Genomic DNA, 26,671 nt, shown 5'->3' with positions numbered 1-26,671 from the left:
TGCCAGAAGCGACGAACTTTGTTTCGTGCTATCTTTGTCTCAATGAAAAAAATTTATCGTTCCTGAATATCCATCTATTTTTTTTGCATTTATCCGCTTTTATAAAATCAAATAAATCAACGAGAACAATAAGTTTTTATAATTAATGCTGAGAGAACGTTTCGCTTGTAAACAGTTATCAAGGTGCGGCCACGTTCATCGTGTTCGCGGTGTTTGCTTCGATTTTCATGCATGCGGGGTCCACGACCGAGCGTGTGAGAAATTCAGCATATCTGAACGTCTGGTAACACGGTGGCTTGATTTCGATTTTCTAGTGTTTTCGTAGATGATAAAATTATATTTCACAGCCGGAAATATCCTATATGATTCGATGCCTTCTGATAAGAATCATTCGTTGAATTATAACACGAGGAAACTTTGTTTGAATTAATATAATCTGAATGATTTAAAGACAAAGCCCAGGAAACGCGATGTTGACGCATGTAAATAAAACATATGATTAGATGAATAACTGCCCGAGAAGACTTAAGAAATTGCTCTTTTTTAATTAATTCATCGTATAAGCAAATTCTGCATTTAAAATTTACTGAACTGAATTGAATCTATAGCTATTAATAGAATCGAAAAGGCATTTATAACAATTGAATAATTCTCCATCGATTATTAACTGTTATTTGATGAGGATCCATTCAAAAACGATTTATTTTTGAATATTTTTTATGGCAAATAATTCGAATCGAATCGTATATGGCTATTTTGATTAACGGTAATTATGCTTCAAGAGAGGTGAATTTCGTTGAGTGTGAAAATCTATTATACGAAGGACGACAACGCTATTATTTCGTCAAAGATTGACATCGAGACGTTCGAGAAATTCATCTGTTTAAGGGAATAGAATATTCGATGGAGCGAAATCGTCCGTGTTGGCCGGCCTGGTGGCAATAACCTCCAGTCAGAGAGGTGGCAGACAGTTTTCGCACGATGCGTTTGCCCTCGTGCGCGATAGATTATAAAATTAGACGTTCGAAACTTCGTACGAAGGAAAAAAGAGCAAAAATACATGATTCTCATGCGGTAAAGAAGGTGGAGACACTGACTGGTGATAACGAACGAAGGGTCAAGCGACGAAAGGAATTAATACAAGTCGGATGAATAATTTCGAGGGAGGTAGACAGCTGTGCATAGTCAGAAGTGACGTCAGTCGCGTTGGGTTCATAGTTCCTCTTATTTTTCTCACTCGGAGCTGCGTATAGAGACCGCGTGCGAAGGGGCGACAATGAAAGCAGCAAATAAACGAAAATAAAGAAAGAGCACGTCAATGACCAAGCGAAAATAAGAAAAAATACAAAGTCAAGTTTTCGATGAACGATAATTATCTAACTCGCACTCGTTACGTAGTGAAAAGAATCATCACAATTTCTAGTCTGTTGCATTTACATCGAGAAATCTTTTTTTTTTCATTTCTCGACGAAATATTTTTAAATCGATTCTATTTCAAATTGCACGTGCTATGTATCATCGCCATCGTGGATCGAAACACGTTCGATGCGCTCTTGTAACGATGCGCATTTATCGAGCACGCATCGCAGACTGTTCGTAACGCTTCGTCTTAGAAGATTTGATAATTTCGTTAAATAATTATCGTGCGAAGATACACGAAAAAAAAAAAAAAAAGAAAAGAAAAGAAAAGAAAAGAAAAGAAAAAAGTAGCATTTCATAATTCAGTAGTTTATTTTAAACACTGAGAATGAGACTGAGATACAATTATTAAATCTTTTAGTCGATTAATTTATTTGAGGCGAACGAGTTCGTTGAAAAGTAATTACGGAATCGGCAAGTTTGACCAAATTTACTTCTATATTATAAATATTACATACAGATATAATAAACTAAATTGATATAAATCTGCAAATCTTCTTAGAACAAGAGAGATCGAAGTACGACGAGCAATAAATACGATTGCTTTTAAAATTAGGATATTAATCTCAACGAACCAATATGTTTTTTATCCAAACGACAATACATCGTGGCACGTTAGAACGAACGATATTAGTTGAAATTGCAAAAGAAGAAAGATATTGAGGGAAATAAAAAAGGAGCGTTCGCGATCGATGCACTTCACCCTGTTGAATTGTATCTGTACGAGTGGTCATCCAATGGTTGCTTATTTCGTTTTCTTTGATACGCGACCTAACGGTCTGTCCGAGAAGAAACGACACACGCTTCAATATCATCGTCAAATGGACACAAATGACTAGCTTAACATTATCTTCGAGCACGTTCGAGATGCCCCGGTCCAGATCAAAACTGTTCGTACCCGCGAACGCGATCTCAACACAGACGTACAACACATCATCAAGTGAGAACAATCATCTGCCACCCTTGAAGGGTAGCACATTGGCGCTGAAGCAGCCTGCCAGTGAGTCGTCGCCTAGCTACTTGACCCGAACCAGTCACATGGCCGGTACTCATCTTCCGAGTTTAAGTTCCAGCGCCAACAACAGCTTGCTCAGCCTGACCGGGAACTCCGATAGCTTGAACCTGAGCCTGAGTTCGCACACGAGCCACAACTCGAGCCACAACTCGAGCCATAATTCGAGCCACAATTCGAGTCATAATTCGAGTCACAACAATTCCAGTCATAACTTCACTCATAATTCCAGTCATAATTTCAGTCACACCACCGCTCACGAGTCGCAACAACACGCGCAATCGAATAGCCAATCAAGCACCGCGTCAGTGGTGAAGAATGGATGTTCGAACGGAAGTTCCTGCGGCAGCGGTATCCGCAAGCCGAAGACTATCATCGCCACACCGGACGTCGTGTTGAAGATCTACGTGGACAAGCTGACGCCGTACGAGCACCACGAGATTTTCAATTATCGGCATATTTATTTCATTGGGGCGAACGCGAAGAAGAGGCCAGGGATAATCGGTCGACCTCATAACAATGGCTACGACAACGAACATGGTTCCTACATCCACGTGACGCATGATCACGTGGCCTATAGGTACGAGGTGCTGAAGGTGATCGGTAAAGGTTCGTTCGGTCAGGTTGTAAAGGCGTACGATCACAAAAAGCAGGAGCATGTCGCCCTGAAGATGGTGAGGAACGAGAAGAGGTTCCATCGTCAGGCGCAGGAGGAAGTGAAGATATTGAGGAAGCTACGCGAACAGGATAAGGACGACACGATGAATATCATTCATATGTTCGATTCGTTCACGTTCCGTAACCATATGTGCATCACCTTCGAATTACTCGGTATTAATCTGTACGAGTTGATCAAGAAGAACAAGTTCCAGGGGTTCAGCATGCAGCTTGTGAAGAAGTTCGCGCATTCGCTGCTACAGTGCCTCGATGTTCTCTACAAGAACAGGATCATACATTGCGACATGAAGCCGGAGAATGTTCTCTTGAAGCAGCAGGGACGCAGTGGTATCAAGGTGAGCGTTGTTCCTCTTTTTTTTTTCTTTTTATATAACGTATTCACGCAGATTCTTATACATTTCAGATAACTTTTGAAAAATATTCTACAAAACAAGTCATAATCATTTATTTTTGGCCTTTCATAAATTTCCAACCAATCTTATTAGAATACAATCTTGCTTCAAACGCAAGTCTGCTCTTTCAATGTAAATCATGTACTCAATCGAGTACATTTATTATTGAACAATTAACGCGTAAAAAAGTTGCGTAAAGTAAAAGAACGAGGTAAAATAATTAAAAACAAAAAAAAGCTCATCACGTTTTTCAAATTTCACGATATCATTGGATTCAAATGATGAAGAAGAAATACATGATGCTACAAAGGAAATATTATAAACGAAAAAGTAATAAAAAAATGAAACGATGATTACTTTATCAACGGGTTTAAAAAATTTATCCATCGATTTTAAAATCAAACATCGTGTACGTCCTGTTATTCGAAGAACCACCTCCGATATTTTCAATCGTTCCCTGGCCATCGTTCTCGATTCGGGGAAGGTAAACAACCACGTTCCGTGCCAATATCCAATACGTTGCCCGTTCCACGCGGCTGGATTTTTACGCTCTTCGTTCGCCGAGATTAAACGGCATGACTCCACTCGACGGACAGGGAATACAAGCTCGTCGTTAGCGTGAATACCGGCAGGCATAAGCGGAATAAGCGGACAAGCTGGCTCGCGTGATGCGGTTCGTGCACATCATTCGCCGTACATGCGTACGTATATCGTGTGTACCACGGGGAAACAGACGGATTTCGTGTGTCATCGTGCATCGTAGACGTTGTATCTGCGATATCGTACGACAATACGCGAAGATTAGCTTATTGACAAATGCAATCATGCGCCTATGCACGAGATACACGTACACGCGTATAGGGGGACAGACGAAGCTTGTCCTTGTCCCCTGTAATAAGCTCTGAGAAACGTGTTTCACGTCCAGGTAGTGTCGCTATTATCTCGCCGCGACGGTCTATAGAATTTGCACGCAATATCGTGAACTTTCTGGCCACATGTTCGCTTTCTTCGTCGGCCTTGCGAGGTCGAGCGTATTAAAGGTTATACGCGTTTCGTTCTCTCTTCGTTCCAAGTTTTCGTTGCAACTCGTTAGAATGATTAACTACGCAATGACCGTGTGATGGACAGGGTGATGGAGAGGTAGAAAAATAGTTTCACTTCGAATTTTCGATGATTCGAGGTTATTTTTGTACGAATGGAAGTGGAGAGTTATCGCCTTACTCGTGTCACTGTTTAATCCTTACCGGTTATTAACGATTCAAAAATTTCCGATGTCATAAGTCGCTTCGTCATTTTTAAGGAAAATAAGAATAAGTAAAAATATTTCATCAAAGTTATAAAAAAATGTAATGAATTTAAAACAAGCTCTTGCTGCGACGAGAGTTAGCGCATTAAGCTATAATCGAGAAAACAAATTGCTTACATTAAGCGAGAAAATAAATTACCAACACATCCAATAATTTTATTATATTTTCACACTTTTTTTAATTTTATTAAACAGAAAAGATAATTTTATAACGTTGAACATTTTTGAACGTTTTACGATTAGCCAGAGGCGGTACACTTTATAGCAAGACAAGCTTTACATAAATTGATTTGAAGATGTTTGAAGGATTCATAAGTCGAGTAAACGTGGTTGTTACCCAAGCTTCCGGGTATAGACCGTATTCTTTTGAGTACCGTAGTTATCGGAGAATAGAGGTATATAATATCCAAGTGGTTGGAAAGAATGGCTCGGGGCATTTTAATAATTCGAGTAGTTCAAAGGAATCGGTGGCACGAATATAATTAACCAATTCTCGTTTAGCTCGATAAACTTGAAAACTTATTTAAACCTTTTATTTAAAACTTATATTTCAAGCGTAACATCGCGTTGTTGGTAAAATGAAAATCTGTTTTCCATGCTTCACGATATATATATATATATATGTCGTTTATCGGTCTTAAATCGGTTTAATGAACCGGGGAAAGTGTACACGCGACCGATCGGCGCGAAATCACGATTAAGTTTCATTACTTGCCGGTTAATGGTATTCATCAACCGTTCTGCGGATATTTCCTCGAGCGTGCAGATCGAACCTCTCGGTTCTATTATCGGTGCATTATGAATAAGGTCGCGAGGAATGGTGTATCACGAGTATCAATCACGATCAGCCGAGTGTGAATCACGCCTGAATAAGAGAAAATAAGTCAAATTTCCTCTCAGAGTGATAGAATATCCACGCTGAGGTTGTGAACAATTCGTTTTCTTTTCTGCTTCTGATACGATGGTGTAAAAATGGAAGAAAGAATTTATCTTAGAAGGGAATATTCTCCAATCGATAATTTTATGCTTCTTCTCGAAAGCGAAAATATCTTAATTTTTCAAAATTTCTCTGCTTGCGATTATTAAAACAGTGAATATTTAATCGACACGAATGCAGTGTGTACTCGTTCGATCATTCTCAATTTCGTTTTCCTATATATTTAAGTCTTGGTTTGATTCTCAGGTCCTGTTATCTTGTCGGAATATTCATTGATTTTTTTTAGAACAAGGAACTCAAGGACGCATAAGAGAGAGAAAGAGAGAGTATTACATTTTATCTAATTATATTCGTGTTCCATTGTTCTCGATTGTACACACGATGGTTCGTTATCTTTCTTTTTTTTCTTTCTTTCAAATTATCCACGCCGACGCGAGGGAGATTGAAAAGAATTTATTCGCCTTTTCATAAAGTTGTACGGTGGAGAGCAATCGGTCGGGAGATGAACGTCGCGACAAACTCGTAAATTAGACGATGGTTGGGAAAGGAAATAAATGTACAACCGAAACATTGTTAAAAGAGAAAACAGCGATACACACGATGACAAGTTAAATATTTATAATAATTTAATCGAAAAGATTAAAACTTGTATCGTATAATTTTTTTTATATATCGCACGTTATGATGATGCTAGTAGTACGAATCAGATTTTACGACTGATCAACATTCCGATCAAGCGAATAATTTCATTTCTGGTTTAATGTTAACAACAATATTAACATTGAATAATGACACGTGTACCTTCCATAACTAGATATTCTCGTTCGTTTTTACGATCACGATTTAACTACACTTTCATGGATATTTAATATGTATCTTTAAACGAGTTATAGCGTATTATAAAATTTAAACGCAATATAAAACGCAACGTAAACTATGAACCAGTGTAAATAGCTCTATTATAATTATCCAAAGTAAAGAATTAAGAAATACATCGGATTGATCGAGAAGTATAGCTAAATATTACAAGATGATTATTTCAATCGTACGATATTATCGAAAGAATTATTCGTTAGTGAACACTTGGTTACGGTGGTTGGATGCCTTTCGAACCGAGTATATCTTGTTTGTGCGCTAGCTTCCATTAACCACGAACTTGTGGCATCCGGTGGTCCGTGCAAATCACCGATGTCAACCGGAACCACGAACCTTTCATGAATGACATAGCACCTTCTCGAACGGTATTCGACTCGGTCGATCAACGACATCAATATCTCGGTAACGAGACCGCTTTTCACACGTACGTTGAGCCACGTACGAGCTAAGGCACAATCGAATAGGAACTCGATATACTCGAATAGGTATACCGATACGATCGTTCGATCTTTAGGAATTGATCGATTTTTATCACTACGTATTAATTAATTACTATTAATTAATCAAATATAATCGTGGTTGAGATACGATTGAAAACAAGTCAGGATGGAACGTTTTCAACGATATATTCTCGGATGTATATACGGGTTTACGATCATTTGGACAAGAATATCTTGTCACGGTGTGTAGGAGAGACACTCTGTTGCCTCGCGCGAGAAATACGAATGATCTCACTTTCCAGATCGCATGAACGGTAACAAGATCGGGCAGCGGAGTTTTCCACGCGGTTCGTTTCGATTCGATAAAGGCGCAGGAAGAATCGCAGTGTGAGCGTGCTTATAGATATACTTTTCCTCCCGTAGAGGATTTTCTTGGAAGCTCGAACGTATGTTGTTCGAGAATGGATGCCGTATGCGCACTTCTTGGATATCCATGGCGGAATATATCGGATAGAAAGCACAAGATATTCCTTATTACTTCGATTGGATCGCTTCGATCGGATTACAAAAATAATTTCACGCAAGAGTGCTGAATTTCCAATAATCTCATTCCGACTATCCTTTTCCTTTATTTTATTCTTGATTCTTCGGGATTCGATACTTTCGAAAATGGAAATATCGAGCGGAATATGGAACTTTGATGAAGTTTGATTCGCGCGAATTATTAAACCGACATCCAATAATAATTCTCACTTCCAGACGTGTTTCTTCATCGATATCCATCCAAACGTCCATTACTCGTATTTAACAGATATTTGCTCGCGAATAGATGCTCGAAAATCAAAGAGAATTGGCAGGTATTGCGTCGAAGTCTCGTCGAAACTGGATGTTTCTCCTGTATTGCTTTTTTTTTTTTTTGCTCTTCTTCTTTCTTTTTCCTGTACATCGTTTGTTGTCTGCCGCTCGACGGATTATCAGCTGGTTCTTCCCTCCCATTCTTCTCTCGGTTATTTTGAAACGGAAGATCGTTCGAAAATCACACGATCCCTGGATCGAAACGTGGTAATGTAACACGGGCTCGTGGAACGAAGAGAAAAAATAACGTATGAATGAGCGCGAGAGATACGGTTTAGAAAACGGTTTAAATCGAGGAGAATTCGTGTCGAGTAGACGGTCGATCAATCGGTTGAATCGACTCTTGGTAAATGGTGAATTCGAATTGCGCGTTAAGTATCCATCACTCCGTAGTTACTTCCATCACGGGTGTGCGCGAGGATCATTGTACGCGAGGCAATTCCCTTATGATCGATGGGTGTGTGTATATATACCGCGACAGAGAGGCGTTTGCACGCGTTTCGACGACTCAATTTTGGCTTTCGTGTTGCACGAAGATGAAGACGAAATCGATGGTCGTGTTTCGTGATTCGAAACTCGACCTTCGAGAGAGGTTGCTTTTTTTTCGAAACTCGCGTGCGAAGTTCGCTCCCTTTCGAGTTGCATTACGGCACGATGATTACGTTACGACACTTGTATGCATATTTACCACTTGTCGAACGATAATATGCAATTAGGTCAAAGCGATCGTTCGTTGAAAGTAACATCGGCTTATCACGGATCCAAATATAATCGGAGTGGACGTCTGACCGATAGAGATAAAAGGCAGAAACAACGCTACCGTCTATCAAAGATCGGAAAGCTTAAGCAGATGTTTCGAGGTAAAAGGAATCCTTAATAAATGCAGCGCGCATTACCTTCGAGATTTCTTTTTCTCCTCTCGTGTTTTCGAACGGAGGGCACAGAACGTGTTTACATTTAGGGGAATTTAATTAAAAGCTCGTCAGTTGGATCGAGAGTGTTACTAGAGTTTGCTAAAACTGAGAGTGGCAGGATAATACGATGGAAATACGAATAACGCAAACTAAGATTGTGCAAACGAGAAAGCAACTTTTCCCTTCCTAAATGGGAACTGGAACGTTACGATTCGTAATCGGCCATTGTACTATTGCGCGCCGATTTTTTTTCGATTTATTTTCCGGATCGATGAAAAATCATTTATTACGTCTCGTAAGGCAGCATCTTAAACTCTCCCCTGTGCTTAAGCGTTACTCCCACATTGTACAACTTCACTTCTCGGCCTAAATATAAGTTACACGTTCGCTCCCCAACATCTATTTTTGAGTTCGTTTCTACGACGCGAGCTCTTTCCCTTCTTCTGAGATAAACAGTACGACCGATCCTCTTTCCCATCCTTTCTTTTTCTCTTCGCCTCTTATTCCTCTTACCTCCTTTTCGAATTTCCTTTCGAAACTTTCCCCCTTCCCCATAGTTCAACGAAAACTTCTTCGTGACAATGGAGAGAGTGAGATAAAGGATCGAAGGGTAGGTTTCAAGGATATATAGTCTTCGAAAAATTATTTTGAGAAAACAAAATAGGCCGTCAACAATGCTCGATTCGTTTCTTTCCCGCACGATCAATGATTTATTCGTACTCCGTTTTTGGAACTTGAAGGCTGATAATTTATCGCGAGCTTAGAAACTCGTCACCTTTGATCTTTTATGGATCAAAGTAGTTTTTGCCAATTTTTTAAAAATTTAATTTGCAGAGAAGCGACATCTTGAAAATTCATGATGAAATGAAGAAAAAAGGGGGGAGGGAGAAGTGAAGATAATTTTTCTCTCCTCGACGCGTGCGTTAAACCACGCGTGACCGAAAGGAAGAGGTTCTGGCCGATTTCCTATGCGCCTCGGTTCCTATAAATTCTATTCGGAAGCGTTTTAAATAGAGGTGGCCGCAATTATGCGGAAAACAGGATAAATATACTTAAACGAGACACCACGGTCTAAATGTAATTGGCGAGGGAAAAGGTGGTTCGAAGGCACGAGGAAGATGCACGAACTAGCGGGAGCTCGGTCGTAAAAATAGGGAACGAATAGATTTCTCTGTCCGCTATTAATAGTGCGGTGCGTCGATACCCGACGACTTAATTCGCCGACACTAGTTTATCGAAAATTTACATCACTCGCCTGCCTAGCTGGACGCGATGCATTCTCAACAAGAGATCGTATCCTCCATCCCCATCTTCTTTTTCATGACTATTTACTTATTTACGCGATGCGCGTAACCTGTAATCACAATTTAACCGGAGAACTGCAAAGATACTCGAGTTAAGTTAAATAAATAATTGTTCTTATTCTTTGAATCTCGAAACGAATGTAATTTTAACCTCGGCCATTTTATGGGTTTTATTTTAGCACTCTTAAAGGTTAGTTTGAAATGTTATTCGAAGCTGGTCTGTCTTTTTGGAGTGGCAGCGACATGCTACCCTTTAGATGCGGTTACGATCCTCCTTCGGACAAATATTATCGTTCCAAGTTTTTTTTTTTTTTTTTAACAATTTTTCAACGATATTTAAATAATATTCAATTCGACTTTCTCGTATTTATAACGCATCACGATGATGCTTTCTTTTCTTTTTTCTTTAGATTATAGATTTTTCACGGACAGATATAGAAAAACCGATACCCGTCAGACAGATAGAAACGTGTTCGTCTGATCTTCGTTTCCGAACGGATCCTCAATAAACCGATCTTAAGTGATTCGTAACCACCGCTGCCTCGTCTCGCAGTTTTGTCACGCGTGTATAACGCGAATATACGCGTCGTGCACGCGATGACAGCAGATCTCTCTAATAGATAAAAATAGCGGAGGAAAGTTAAACGGGATCAACCGGGTGATTTTTCAGAAACGGTGTCCTCCCCTTTTATCTCGATTTCATGGAGATCCCGCTTATCACAATCAACTTGTTCAAATATCACACGTACGCGTGTACATTTTTCACTGTTGCCAAAATTGTTCTATTCTATTCGAGCGACGACGAACGGAGGCAACCTGGATATTTACTCGCGTCGTTAATGGAAAAATGGGCGAAAGCGTGAACGCGAAATTGCAGGTTGTGCGTGGTGCGACGGGTCGGCTCGTGGCAAGTCTCGTGTTTCCATATACGTGTGTACCATACGCTATATCATATATATATATGTATGTATATAATTTTTTTTTTCGCGAAAGAAAGAAAAGGAACAAATTCGTTAACGCGTCGAGAGAAACCGGTTCGTTGAAATTTTTTCCCCGCGTATTAAAAACTTCTTAATTACCGTTCGACTTTTTCTTCTTTCTTTCTTTCCTTCTTTCCTTCCTTCTCGGCTCGAGAATTTCACCTGTGCGGCGGCGCTCTCGTACACGGGTGTGCACTTACGGAATTGCAAGTAAAAATAGTTCACCGGCCTCGTTTTAATGCATCGCTCAAAATAATTAGCCGGCCACCAATCGGTTTATCGCTCTCTAAGGTGTTCCTCCTGTTGCTTTATGAAACGATTTTCGCGCAAACATCGTATGATACAACGATACCGGTTCACGGTAGCGAGGTGTAAGTACCGAGTCGCGTTACTTATCTTTTATCTTCGGATATACAGTGGAATTCCATTTTAGTCGGTGCTCGATTAAACGAACGGCTGCTGATTGAATCCCACTTACGATAGAATCCCATTTATGCGAGCCCATCCGAGGGATGAACGTGTAGGAATTCGTACACGTTACAGAATTCCTACGTTCGTCCGCAATTCCATTTTTCATCGAGTTGAGTATCATCACTTTTTGCCCTTTGAGATGAAGTTTAAGATGGTATCTTTGTGTTTTATATTGGAAATTTGCCAATTTTGCTCTACAGACTTCTCTGTCAAATCAATATGAATAAGAATCGTTAATTCGTTTTAATCGTTAAAAATAAGTAAAAATTTCATTCAGATATATGGATAATAACTCGTTTATGCGTATTACACACGTATTTGAATGAGAAACCGTAAGGAGGAGAATTGTTATTACATAAATTATTGGGTTTGCACGAACATTTATCGTTCGAGAATGGGGGAAAAAATATTATTATACGCAGTTGCGCAGTTTTTATCTTCGAGCACGTTTAGATTCTTCGTGCTACTTGGCGCGAAGAGTTCGAGAATTGATCAGAAACTCGAATCCCTAATTGTTTCTCGCAACGTGTAATTTAACGTCCATTAAGACGTTTGGCTTGTAAATAAGATGTGACTGGAGATTCAATAAGCACACGTGTATCACATGTTTCGATCGTTGAATGAACTACTCGGCTCTCCTCATTGTTCCGTGGCTAATTGAGCTGCGCCCACTTGAAGTGTCGTTACACGAGCGATAGCACTTCCGTGGCACTTAAATCAGCACGTTAAGTGGCCCCGTAAACCAGTGTTTCCACGCGGTTTTAAGTTTTACGCTCATTTTTATACCGCGTTGTTAAACCACCATCACTTTTTCAGATCCTCAGAAGCGATCTAAGCGATTTGTAAAATGTTTGTACCATAATCTCTATATGCTTTCACTTTCTATTTTCTTAATTGTTGACTGCCACCATTATCCCTGCTCAACGATATATATATATATATATATATATATATATGATCCTATGATCTCTCAAGTTCAAATTTTCTTGAACATTCCATTATTTCTACTTGTTGATCTTTCTCTAACATTTAAATACTTTTTACTCTTTAAATCTAAATTTTGAAATAAAAAAATCTTTATTAACGTTGAACCGAGTCTCCAAAATTGCATGAATTCGTTAGACAAATTTTTGGGCGAGGAATATAGTGTACGATGTCCCGCGTATAATTTATCGAATTTTTCGAGGAAGAAGGAAGAACGCCTGATGTTCCGTGCGCGACGTTGCTTAAATGAATAAATATACGATGCTCGCGAGTTATCGAAGCAAATTTTCATCGAATTTATTAGCCCGACGAGTTTGCGTGAACCGCGATCGGGTAAAGTGATCGTTTTATTCGAGTTCAGCTTTCTCGTTCGAGAATGAGAAGATTATTGGAGTACACGGGTGGAACAGCTTGTCTTGTATTTACGAGAACCACGGCCGTTCGTTTAACATGTGCATAACCGTTTCTCGTATTCCGTTCCAGATATAAAATCTCGTTCGCAATCGATTCGATTCATCCCGCTTTCTTACATAAATCTCTTAAAGAACATTCTCGAATCGATCGCGTTTCCTTTATTTAGGGAATAATCACCGTTCTCGAGGCACGCAATTGTACGAAGATTGTACAAACGATGGTTATACGATAATTTATTTGTCTTTGTTATTCTTATCCTCGGTTTGACTGGCTGGAAGAAAAATAATCAAAGGAAAAATTATAAGATTTTTTAACAATGTATCAAGTTTAAGAATAGTTGCACCTAGTAAAAAAATGTTCTTTATTAAATTAACAATTAACAATTTTTATATACGATTTAATTTCAGGAAAAGAATATCTCTCTCTAAAATTCCCGCTCTCGGCACGGAATTTTTATCAAAAGGATCGATCTTTTTTAATGATCCTTGTTTGTCATATCTACTTAGCGGTTGCACGTTAACGGAGCCAGCGTCGATCGGTGAATGAATCGAGCCTCCTCATTGTTTCACTTTAATCGAGCATACAACGTTAGACGTTGGGACGTTACCGCAGACCAGGCTGTGGCACTTCCGCGACACGGAGGAGTGGACCGGTTTTCCATGCTGGATACGAATTGCTCGTTCGTCCTTTTGCTGCCTCCTCGTCGTGCACTACAACACGACATGCCATATACCTGCAAGTCGGTTCGAAAGTATTCGAATCGCATATAACTTTAATAAATAAAACGATGAAATAAAGTAAAGGGTGTGATTCGTGTTTATTATTTTCGCGTAGATTTTAAAAATTTTATTTTATTTATAAAAAAAAAAAAAAAAATTAAACAGCAAAAGATATATATATATATCGATGATTTAGCGAAACAACGAATGTTTGTTCCATTCTATGAAACTACATACTTCGTTCGACTACTGTTGGATATTGTACGTGTATATACATACTGGACTCTGGTTGTTGGAATTTTGTTTCAGCGAACAAAAGGTTCATATACATTCACCGCGCTCAATATTTCATCTTTTGTTCATTGTTACTTGCGTTTCTTGTACACGTGATCGTGTCGTGAATGCAAGTGTTCGAATTTTCTGTCGGCAAACTATTAGGAACGTTCCAGTTTTCCTCCTCTGAACACAATTCCAGGCTATTGTCTCGATCGGAAATTTAAACTTCGTGTCATTTGAAATATCGATAAGATGTCGCGATCTTTCCTCTCCTAATAGAATTTGCCAAAGGTTTGAACTTTTCTTTATCGCGTTTTCTTATCGAATTATCAAACTTATCAACAGAAGAAAGAAAAAAACCTAGCGTTCTCATCGATCCTTCTCTCTCTCTCTCTCTCTCGACAATCTTCTTCACCTCGTTGTGTGCTTCTTCGTCTCGAAGAAGCGGCATTCACCCAGAACGGTTCATCCGTCTGCTCCATATACGCAATATCGTATGGCGACTTATGCAACGATCCCTGCGTCACGATAAATAGAAGGACGGCAGGGTGGCACGACAAAGTATAAAAGTGAGCGATGCGAGGTAGGGGAGGAGAGCCGCCTCTTCTCGCGCTGGATGGATTCTCCCCCCCTCCCTCTCGCGATGATGTAGAAAGCTGATCGTGCGTCAAGTGCAACGTCGCGTGACTAACGGAAATAGAAGGGTTGAATTACGGTCGTGGTGGGTATATAATTGAAAATTAATCGGGGCTTCTCCTCCCTCTCCCCCGGTTTGTGTTTTCCGCGAGAGGTGGGAGGGATGGAATAAAGAAGCGCGTGGCTCGAAGACGTGGAACGGGGACGTCTGGAAACGGCGATGATCGGCCATTACGCCGACAACGAGGACAATTTCATCGACCGGAGGGTAATTCTCTCTGCCTGTTTGCCGATACATAAATTCCACAGGGCAGCCCTGCTCGTCGTTCTCTCGTGTCCTCGTTCGCTTCACCGAACCACGGATCCCTTTTTCATCCGCTCGAGGCGATGAATTTTTAAACTAATCGCGGGGACTCGAAGAAGGCTGGTAGAGAAGGGCGAAGTAGGGCGGGATACGGAATAGGGATTTCTTGGCAAATCCTTGGCAAAAATTCCATTCTTATAGTTCGTTGCAGAATCGAAGGATCGAGAAGAAGTTTCGTTTTTTGGGAGGATGAGATCGTATAGGAATATCGAGTCAGATTATCATCGTGCATTGTTATCGCGCATTATGTAGATTGAACAATAGATTGGGAAAGTTGCGTAATTGATCGTTGAATGATGATCGATCATCGAACAACATTCTTTGTCAAATTATCGTAAAACTTTCCACGCACGCTCGATTTTTCGAGAAGCACGTTCGAATCGAATGTTCGTAACGAGAAATTGCGTTTCGACGATCGCGTCAAATTTGTCGAACGGGGATAAATCCGGTGTTTTTTTTAAGCCCGATTAATTATTCGCCGATTCGTTAATTAGCCAATAGGTGGAGGAGCGTAGCGAAACAATCGAGTATGAATGATATCGGTACAATTGATATTCGCTGAGACTGTCGTTCAATCGTTTTTCCTTTTCAATAAACCGTTTCCGTCCTTTTCTCTTTCGTTCCACCACCGCGCCCTCCCTTAAAAACACAATTTCCACTTATACCGCCATTATTCCGCCATTATACGCGCATATTAAAGCATCGATTATAAGTTGGGGACGAGGGGAGGCTTTGTGGAACGAATCCGACGAGGAGAGGAAAGAATAGTGCAAACTGACAACGGAAACAAACTGTGTGTATCGTACAATATCCGGCTGCTCGCCGTCAAGAGCACCCGTCCGCTGTTCAAAACACCGTCCACGCTTCGTTAAATATTGATACTTCAATTTTATGTTCACGCGCGTATCGCGTCCGAGAGCCTCGCCACGGTTCTCGTTTTATTCTTCTTGTTAAACCTGTGAGCCAAGCGTTACGCAAAAAATAAATATATCCGAAAGAACAGGCGAGAGGAGGAGCCCTCCCCCTCGTATCCGTCTCTATTATCGCGTTGCGATTGGACTCTCGTACGTGGATATCCCATACGTTTTAATTGTTTTTTCCATCTTCATATACGATTGGAAACTACGATACTCGTGGAGGAAAATAGGGGTGATGGCGCGGTTGTCCTCCCCCCTTTCGTGTCTCCAACGATCCGCGTAACTGGTTACCGCGTACCCAACTCCCGTAAACGGGATTTTAATTAATAATGCGAAACGGTTAATGGAAGTTCGATTGACCCGGTTCTCGAGAAAGGTTCGATTCTCGATTAGAAGGTTAACCGTTCGAAGGGGGAGGTCGAAAAGTTTCCTTTCCGCGTTTATCTTCATTAACGCTCCTTCGTTCGAGCTTCGTCCGTCAAACGTTCTTCTTCCGGTTGTGAAAGGTAGTTTGGGAATTTTAATTACGCCTCGAACTTTCACGAGTCGAGCTCTCTCGAAACACGTGTACTTTCTTGTTTGTGGACGTTAGAACACCTGCCCGTTTTTCCTACGTAACGTGGTACGAATCGAACCTGACTGTTGGGGAAGGGAAGGGGGATCGACGTTTGATCGATCGAGAATTTTTATTTATAGAGGGGAAAAAGAAAAAAAAAAGAAAGAAAGAAAGAAAGAAAGAAAGCATAGTTACAATTACATCGAGAACAGCACACATTTTCTCTTCGAGAAAATCTTTCAAGATCGCATTGATGGCAAATATCAATGCGATATTTGCTTAGCTTATTTATTCTCGCTTGTTGATTTATCGAGACGTTATTATATACTTTATTTAAAAATTACGTCAATCCTCCCCTCCCCTCCGCCTTCCCCTTTGTTTATTCGAATTCCACGTAAATTGAATTGCGTATCCGTCTAATATGAATATAATAAAAGAGGGGGGGGGGAGGAAGGGGGGTAAATTAAAATGCCGCAATACTCACGATGCTTTAAACATGATATGCCGTATACGCGTGTCGATTGTTCCTCGAACTTTGCAACCGCAAAGTTACCATAGGGTCGAGGCAGCCCAAGCATTTCCGGTCAGATGTAATGGCCGACCTTGACAATAACTTTCTGTTGTGTTTCACAGAGAGGGAGGGAGAGAGAGAGAGACCAAGCACTGGCTTGCGGCGAGGCTTGGTTAAAAGTTATCGTCGAATTATTATTCATAAAACACGAGTTATACGTGAATTACAACGAATTACGTCGCGCGACGTCTGATTAAACGCGATATAAAGCAATAATAAAACTCTCGATCTCGATTTTCGTTACTATCAATTTTTATGTAAAATTTATTTCTTTACTGAAACTACTTTCAATTTATTCGATTTATTCGAATTGATTTTGATTGAATTTTAGAATGTTATTAATTCGTATATCATATCGTAATTCAAAGTATATAAAATCGAATAATTTGACTTTAATTGTAATTTCTTCGAATTCGAAGTTTATTAAAGCTTCTCGTGTAGAAAGAAATCGGTGAAACAAATAACACAAGGAACGAGTTAATTTGCTTTCCAAATTTCTAGCCTAATTTCAAAATCTAATAAAACAACATTATAATCAGATAATCGTGGCCGTATTAATATTTATATCGAATATCTAATACAGCGCGTCGAAGATTTTTCCATTAATATAACCACGAACGGATAGAGATAAAATTAGTGGAATAAGATAGCGGCACGATTATTTCCAGCAATTAGTCTAATTTCTCTGTTCCACGGATGGGCTGCGGGAAACATTAAGCGTAATAATACCCGTACAACCCCGCGATTACCATTAGTATTTTCGTTCAATCATCGTAATAGAAACGTGAGAGGGATTTTAACGAGGTAGCAACAGACGAAAAGCGAAAAAAAAAAAGAAAAAAAAGGTTCGATCTTATCGCGAAAGTATCCTCCTGTGGGACAAGAAGCGTTTATCGATCGCGGCTCAAAACCAGAAACGTAACGAGCCGGCCTTAACATCGGCTTTCCCTGCAGTCGGTCGTCAACGATGACTCAGACCTCCCTGTGGTTATCGTCTCGAGGGACGACGATTCGACAATAAAGTTCGTCTACGTGGAATCTACGTGTAATGCTACCATGCGTTTTCCAGCTTATTTTTAATTTTTACTTAAATGACTTTACGGAGAAGCTGTAGGTAGAGAGAAACGAAAGGGTAAAAGTTTATTCGAGAGTAAAACTCTGATGAATAGATGTTACGTTGACTTTTTTAAAGTCTCGAAGCTTGTTATATTGAAAAATACACTCTCGAGAGTAATTTTTTAACAGTCTTTAGAATCACTGGTGGATGAAAGCGACTTCGATCGTCGAGAGTTTCAGAAGAATATTAAATTTCAGGGTAAAATTCTTGATGACTTTGAGGATTGATGTCTACTTCCCAGATTTTTACTCTCAAACGATTATTTTTATATATCCACGATCGAAAAATTTTGCGCGAGATATTTTCGAGGGGCGGATTTTTAGAAATATTCAGTTATTGAATAAGATATTCATTTTCGAGCGGAATACATAAACGTGTTAACGATACTCGACTTTTAAGATATGAGATTAGATTGTTTAGATTCGATGTATGCAATTTTGAAACCATTAGAGTTAATGCGGACAACATTAGGATTATTGGATCCGATATGAACGTATTACATTCAATACAGGCAACCGCTGGTTCGTCGAACTCGATGCAAGCAACGCTGGCTTCATTATACTCAATATAAATCATAATATCGGATTCATTGGATTTGATTTGGACACATATAGGTCATTCAAGTCTACACGCGGTATGCGTGGGATTTAATTTAGATCGTTCTTAGAGTAAATGCAAACTATGCGAAGGGTCGTTAATCCCAAATTTGCACAGACGTGCGCATATTATTAAAATTTCTTTCGAAGATTCACGATGCAAAATTATATTATCGACATTGGGTATTGTTTTCAATTTGTGAAATTTCGACGAATGAAATAGAAAGGATCACAGTAGAAAAATGTTAGAGATTATTTAATGTATAAATGAGTTTTAGAGTATTGAGAATTCAAGGATATATAATTATATATAATATTTCAAGGGATTTCCTTTCGCATTTAGACATTCGTTTAGTGCTCTACGAACTCTTAAAAGATTGGATATTCAGATGAATCGAGTATTTAAAGTATCGGATGAATATTTGAATTTGATCGAATTAAATGCTATAATAACACAATTCCTATGCTCCTATGGACAGATGGATTCGTATACAAAATCAGACGATCTTCCTAGATTAACGTAAATTCTGATAATTCCACGTTGTGAATTTTATGAATTTACAGTTCGCGATAAATAAATAAATAAATAGTGATTAAAAATTTGCAAAAATTCATCGAGCAACGCCAATTAATTATGTTTAAAAAACAATAAATGTGAATTACACGATACTCTAATTAATATATTAATTAAACCATTACGTAAAGTAATAACATAAAAAAAAGAAATCAATTTTTTGCACTTATACTTACAAAAAAAAAAAAACAATGGAACAATTCCAACAGAGCAAGGGTGCAGAAAAATGCATCTTACCAAGCATTCGACCGATGCATATTAATTACACCTGCAACGGGCTTATTCATCGTGGAAATATTCAATTTGCCCGTTCTTCCTGCGTTACGACTCATTACGAAGAGCGATCTCGTTCACTTCTTCGATTACGCGTGTATAACATTGCATCGACGCTGTAATTTTAATCTCTCTTCATATAACAAACGTATATACATATACGTAATATTACGCAACGTGTTTTCGTTCCGTACGAAAACGCTTTTCTGTTATCTATGTCAAGGTAAATCGAATCTCGTGCGTATTATCTCCCTTGTTATAATATACATATGTACATCAATGATAACACGATATCGATCCGGATTACATTGTCCGTTTCCGCGTGTTTCGAATTCCTAAATAGCCGTCTGAATTAAAGAGAATAATCCGTGTAAACGAACCTTGACCTTTACACGCGCTCTCTTGCCGCATTATAATCTCTGATTTCGAACATTCATCCTTATATTCGATTCATACATCAAACGGCACTCCGTGTCCGCGTCTCCACGCTCGAAATTAATAGCCATTTCTAATTTTAAACCGAGGCCCGTGGTCGGAAAGACCGTGGGGAGTACACGCGATGCATAATCTTAAATTAGATATACAAATTTCCTTTATTATACTTGCAATTTCCAACGGTATAAGAATAATTATAATGTAAATCTGCCGATTATAGACATATTTAAAAAGGAAATTTCGACAAAGGTCAAGGTTCGTATCGATGAAAAAAATCGATCGTCAGCTGACGACTATTACGAACCACCGTTCATTATAATACGGATATGTCGAACGCGCACCACCGTGCTTTTAATTGAAATTTCTTCAAATTCTTGTTCCCCTCTTGCTCTCCTTCGAACGTTATCCCATCCAACTCGCGCTTATTGAGAAGAACAAAATAAAAAGAAGAAATATACATGTCTATTTAAAATCAAAATTATTATTATTATTATTACATCCATTATCGTGCTTCCTAAATTATTATCTCCATATTTTTCGCGCGAAGAGAGAATTCCTGCGGTTGGTTGCGAAGAAAAGGTTGCGAAAGATATTGGAAGCAATTCTACTTCGACGAATTCCAATTCCATCCGACCGGTAGACGTCCCCTCCCCCCAGAAGGGGGAACAACAACGCGATAGATCTCGAACGAAAGATTTTTCTCCGGTGAAGCCGCGCGCGCTGAATAAGTAGCGCGCACAGGTATACCACCTGTTACCTCGAAAGCTAAACAGCTCGCTCCAATTAGGGGAACGAGCCTCTTTTTATCGCCGTTCCCGCAACGGAATGAAAGGGAAACCGCGAATAAACATTTTTCTCCTCGTATCTCATTTCACGGGCCACGATAAAACATCTCGAGAGAAGAGCGAGGGATCCCTCTCTCGAAAACGCATCGGCCATCCCACTAGGCTTCCGTTAATTTGCGTTATTATTTACGTTATTGGTAATTTCAATCGTGATAGAAAAGAAATTTCTTCACGATTGTTCGAGAGTTTTAATTCGAGAGGGTTCAAAAGAGAAACGTTTGAAAAATTTGTTCCGGTGTCGGGTAACAACAAAGTAAGATAAATCAGGGAAAGGAGAAAAACCGCTGAAATTCGCAGCCTTGACAGAAATGGTTCCACGTTAGTGTGAACGAACGCATAAACTGTCCCGTAAATTATACTGCTTATACAAATCCATCGCCAGGAAATGTTCCCAGGAACGTTTCACGTAGCTCTGTGGTTCCTTTATAAATATTTCCTTTACAAACTCGGCCGGTTTGTCTGAAACGAAAGAAAAGGAAAAAATAAAAATGAAACGAGTAATGGATTCAAATCGAATTTCACCGATATTTTATTCGAGCATGTATTTTGCACATGTATTATGCTTTCCCACCGTGAAGAAATATCAGCGAACGAGGAGATCGTAAATCCGCAACGTGCGTCGCGATTAATTAAAAAGTAACGAAGAAGAAGAAAAAGAAGGAGAGAAAAACGCCGGATAACTTCGCTCGCGGAAGTTGGTGCTTGTTTACACTGTTTCAAGAAAGTAATTCCACGGTGGGAAAAGGTTGGACGGATACGAGACAGGGGACCCACATTCGAACGTGTGTTTTCCAACGGAGAGTGACAGGGCGACGTCCCTCCAGGGCCGACTTCCGTCAAAGAACGTACCCTTCGGCGGGCTTCCGTCGAAATCGATCAACCGTGTCACTTTCTATTTACGTTGACGCGCGGGAACCCGATCGTGCGAGTCGTTTTGCCACGTCTTTTCGTGCATAATGTGGCGAGCGAGCATATCTTGGCCGCGCGGACGTTTTCACGCGAAAAATCAATATCTTTCCCAGGCTTTGCCGCGTGGATTTAATAAGGGAACGCACGGGGCCCCCCCATTGAGAAAACATGTTCATGGGAAATGTTTTTTTCTCTCTCTCTCTCTTTTCTTTTTTTCCAAGGCGAATAGTACGTGCGTGTAAGGATAGCGTGGATTAAATTGTTTCTCGGAGGTTGTTCGAGCGATGATACGTGGATACTGCAGCATGGATGAGAAGCGTTTGAGAGAATCGAATGGAAGAGGAGTTGGTGGTTTATGCTTGAATATCGGATTTATAGTGATTGAGGTGCGTTCGTAGGAATGCGCGTGAAAGCGCGTTGTAGAATTTGTAAGATCGTAAAATTGAAAAATTGTTGTATAGATTAGAAACAATGCGTGTACTTGGAAAATTTAAATTTATCGTAATTTGATAAATTTCGTTTGGAATAGACTACGGTGCGGAGAAAATAACTATAATAATAATAGGTAGAGAAGTAATTGTCAAAGTTCCAAATACAAAGTTGTATTAATTTAATACTGCATTGTATTGTTCATTTCGATCGTTGATCCCATACGTTTATGCATCTTTCTCTGATATATAGGATATCTCGTTGAAAACTAAAGCTTCTTAGAATACTAAGACTTTCGATTATATGTAGCGGAATTCCATTTATCTGAACACATTTGGAGCGAACAATAGGGAGTTCCATTATCTCGTTCGAAGAATAGGGATCCACGTTCTGATAAATGAATTCTATCCTCTAACCAACGCTCGCCTCTTAATTACTTCATTCGACGCAAATACGCGACACTCTCTTACTGACTCTTCTAAGCGCGAAGATCTGTATTCTTTCGTCGAAACAGGAGACACTCTCTTCCAAAGATCATATACTTTATCGAATTGGTCCACGCGAAGAATAATCTCTTAATTATCAATACCACGATATCTCGTTGAAATTTCGCACAGATCCTAGCCAATAAATCGAGCTAACCGCTATAACCCTGGATAAATTCCAATGTGACGTTCTTGTTTGCCGCACGTGAAAGAGAGAGAGAGAGGGAGCACTCGATGTTACCCGAAATATTAAAGTAGGCCGGTAGCAAAAACAGATATGATCGCACAAAATTATCCGCCGCCTTGCTCGATCTTCTCTATTCCGCGCCACAAACATCTTAACGGTTTGTAATGATCGAACGTCGAACGAATATTAATCCTTGCATGAAAACCATGGTCCAAAAATAATCGAGCCTTTATTCATTTTCCAGTTTATAGAGGAAAAAATCGGTTCTTTCGTGTCATTTTGTCACGTTCCCCCTGCAAAACGTGTGTCATAAACGATACACGGGCTCCGATTTCATTCAGTTCACGTACGATATTCACGATACGATTCGATAAGTTCCAGGACTTCGAATGGTATTAGAGTTTGCGAGAGATGATAATATGATATTCCATCAACGTGTCTACGTTTGGAACAATTGAAACGGTATTATTTGTACCATCAATAACGGTATGAGACGCAGTGGAGATTTATCGGTATCGTTAACACGTCAATTCTGTCGCGGACAGAAATAAAGGTAAAAGAAAAGGGCGGAAAAAGAAACGATCCCAAACGATGGAGTAGCAGACTCCATGATCGCGATCACTTCGTAATCGCAATCGTATGATATATCATTACACATAAAATACACGGTTGAACCCGATAAAACCCGTTTCCGTTTGTGTTGTTGTTCCAGGTGATAGACTTTGGTTCGAGCTGCTACGAGAACCAACGCGTCTACACGTACATTCAAAGTCGCTTCTATCGCGCGCCAGAGGTGATCCTGGGCGCGAAGTACGGAATGCCAATCGACATGTGGAGCCTCGGTTGCATCTTGGTGGAGCTGGTTACCGGTTTCCCGCTGCTGCCAGGCGAAGACGAGTCCGACCAGCTGGCCTGTATCATCGAGTTGCTAGGCATGCCTCCGCCTCAGCTGTTAGAATCCGCGAAACGGTGTAGGCAGTTCATCAGCTCCAAGGGTTATCCACGCTATTGCACCGTTATAACCATGTCCGACGGTTCGATCGTGTTGAACGGCGGTTTCTCGAGGAAAGGCAAAGACCGTGGCCCACCCGGGTCCAGGGATCTGAGGCAGGTATTGAAAAATTGCGACGACCCGTATTTCCTCGATTTCATTCATCGCTGCCTGAAGTGGGACCCGGAACAGCGTATGACGCCCGGCAAAGCGTTGAAACACAGATGGCTGCGCCGTAGATTGCCAGAGCTTCCAAAGAAAACGAACGACGCTTTGCCCGCGTTGCCGGCTGCCTCCGCGCCGCCCACCTCCGCTTCCGGCCTCCGTACTTCCGCGTCCGGTAGCAAAAGTTCGACCAAGTCGAGCACGTTGCAGTCGACCAACAATACGGAGAATAATACGAACAAGGTGAAGCAGTTGAACGACATCTTCCATACCATGTCTACCATATACTCGGCATTGCAACGTAACGACGGTGGAAGAGGAAGAGGAAGAGATCAAACGGTGGCGAGCAATCATCAAGCGACCGTCAGCAGTCATCCGTCGCTGAACTCTATTAGTGGTGATGCTAGTAGTGGTGGTGGTGGTGGTGGTGGTGGTGGTGGTGGTGACGGTAGTAGCAGTAGTACTAGTGGTAGTCAACAGCAATCGCAGCCACAGCAACAACAACAGCAGCAACAACCGCAACAACAGCAGCCTCAACAGCAGCACAGTCATCAAACGAAACAGCAGCACAACAACGGCTCGCACGGATCTCACGGGTCCCAAGGGTCGCATGGTTCTCATGGATCCCACGGATCCAACGGATGGAGCATATCGTTTCTCGAGTGGCTCGAGACGGTGGACAATGATTAGCAAGGACATTATCGTGGAACTGAGACGATTCATCGAAACACGAGATCGCTCTTATTACTTTTTTCTAACACGTTTACCGATGTTGCCGTGATCGCCCGTGACCTCGTGTCTCGATGATTTGTCTCAGATCGACTGACTATCTTGATGATGTCGTCTCTCGACACGCGTTGTAAGTACCCGTTGTCGAACGACACCGAGATATTAACGGTGTTCCTGCCTGTGTGGTAATATGTGGTCGCTCGTTACGAGAAAAAGATTCCTCGGAGTCAAGGAGAGAGAGAGAGAGAGAGAAGAGAGAGAGAGATAGCAGTGGCCTCATCTTCGACCTCCGGATACTACTGTGATCTACGCGATATGTTACTACAAAAAGCGAAAAGCGAAAAAAAAAAAAAGAAAAAAAAAGAAAAAACCGAAAAAAAATGAAAAAAAAAAAAAGGAATAACGACAAAGAGAACTGAAGCTGAAGGGGGTGAAGGAACTGGGAAAAAATCAATCGCGATACCTCGAATCATGTACCTCACCTAGCTTGGCGACGTTGCTTCGCGTTGCTCTCCAATTTGCTTGTTGTCTCAAGATCCATTTCTCGTTTGCTCGAGAGGGAGGAGGGGGTGTGCACGATCCGGTTGCTTAGTCGGGGACGATTGCTTTTTAGGCGTTCGTTTTTCCGGCCGATTACCGGATTCGCTAAGATCAGCGCCTCCCTTGTTGTATACACGTTAACAACGAGTTACGTTCACGCGTCGCATCCTAATATAACGTAAATAGGAAGGATAATAGGCAATAGGAGGTTATCGTGCCAAGGGGGATGGCAAAGATTTGCGCCATGTCGATGAATCGATTCTCCCGAGGTGAGAAGTAATAGTCGAGAGGGTTTATTTAGTTGACGCGAACCCGACCCCTATCTCTATAACTATATATATAGACACGGGGAAGGAAGGTCGCGCGGCGAACTTCGTTTATGTGGATAGATCTAGACGTTATAGCGAGGCGCCGCGATACGACGAGGAGGGTGGCTTTCACGTTCAGCGAGAGATCTAATAATCGGGGGGCATGGCATCTCGCTGAATAGAGTCATCCAAGATGGTTTTTAGGTCAGAAGATTCCACCGTAATGCTATCAATATCGAGCGGAAGGAAAGGTTGATTTTCCATCGAGCGGGCAACCGTTAATTGTTAATTAAACGAGGTCAAGTTTGTCCCCCAGTTCGAACGAGGCGTCGATCGAACGACGTCGAGGAAAAAAATCACGATGCTCTTTTTTTTTTTTTTTTCCTCTCTTTCTTCTTTCTTTTTTTGAGAATACAAAGGAACGATCATTGATATCGGATTGAAAGAAACTGAAATTGATAAGATAGGAGTGTGTGGAATAATAATATACGTTGCGCGTTTATGTTTCTTTATCCGTGTTTGTTATTTTTTTTTTTTTTTACTTGTTTTTTTTTTTATATTTATTTAACATTTCAAAGCAAATATTTATCCGCGTTAAATTATTTCGTGCTAATACGAACTTTGATCCTACGATTCCGCGAGCAATTCTTTCCCTGTCGGACTAAAAAAAAAAAACAGATTGCGAGGGAATGAAAAATGGGAATCGTGCTTTCGTGGCTTGATAAACGCACATGTTAGCAATTTATATGGCTAATATTTTTATGATAATACTCGTCCAATTTTAGAATTGAATTAAGAAGACTCGCTCGCAATCGCTTCATCCTTGAACTTTCTTCTCGTTCGTTCCTAATAATGCGATTTAGACAAATTTTTTTTTTTTTTTTTTTAACTTTTTCCATTTTTTTAATTCTAAGCAAATGTTAATCAATATTTTTAAGATCTTTTATCGACCAATAATATTTTTTTAATCTTAAGATCATTCGACAACTGCCCCCGAATTATTGCATTACACGTTTCATAATTCCTTTTTATCAGCATTTACACGTCATCGATTCGCACTCGCCAAC

At 40.3% G+C, this 26,671-nt stretch overlaps 1 protein-coding gene across 1 annotated transcript; it reads left to right on the top strand.

The window, feature by feature from the left end:
• Positions 1-2: 2 nt before the first annotated feature.
• LOC100864071 (dual specificity tyrosine-phosphorylation-regulated kinase 2) lies at positions 3-25,907 on the top strand. Its single transcript, XM_003691381.4, has 2 exons — positions 3-3,444; positions 23,584-25,907. Exons 1-2 carry the CDS (start codon positions 2,251-2,253, stop codon positions 24,715-24,717), a joined length of 2,328 nt encoding a protein of 775 aa, XP_003691429.2. The 5' UTR covers positions 3-2,250; the 3' UTR covers positions 24,718-25,907.
• The last annotated feature ends 764 nt before the right edge of the window (positions 25,908-26,671 follow it).

Source organism: Apis florea, unplaced genomic scaffold, assembly GCF_048593485.1.
Source record: "Apis florea isolate Af1SG1 unplaced genomic scaffold, ASM4859348v1 contig_3772_pilon, whole genome shotgun sequence".
In the NCBI taxonomy this organism is placed as follows: domain Eukaryota; kingdom Metazoa; phylum Arthropoda; class Insecta; order Hymenoptera; family Apidae; genus Apis; species Apis florea.
Note: the sequence above shows the minus strand (reverse complement) of the source record. Positions and strands in the feature narration are given on the sequence as shown.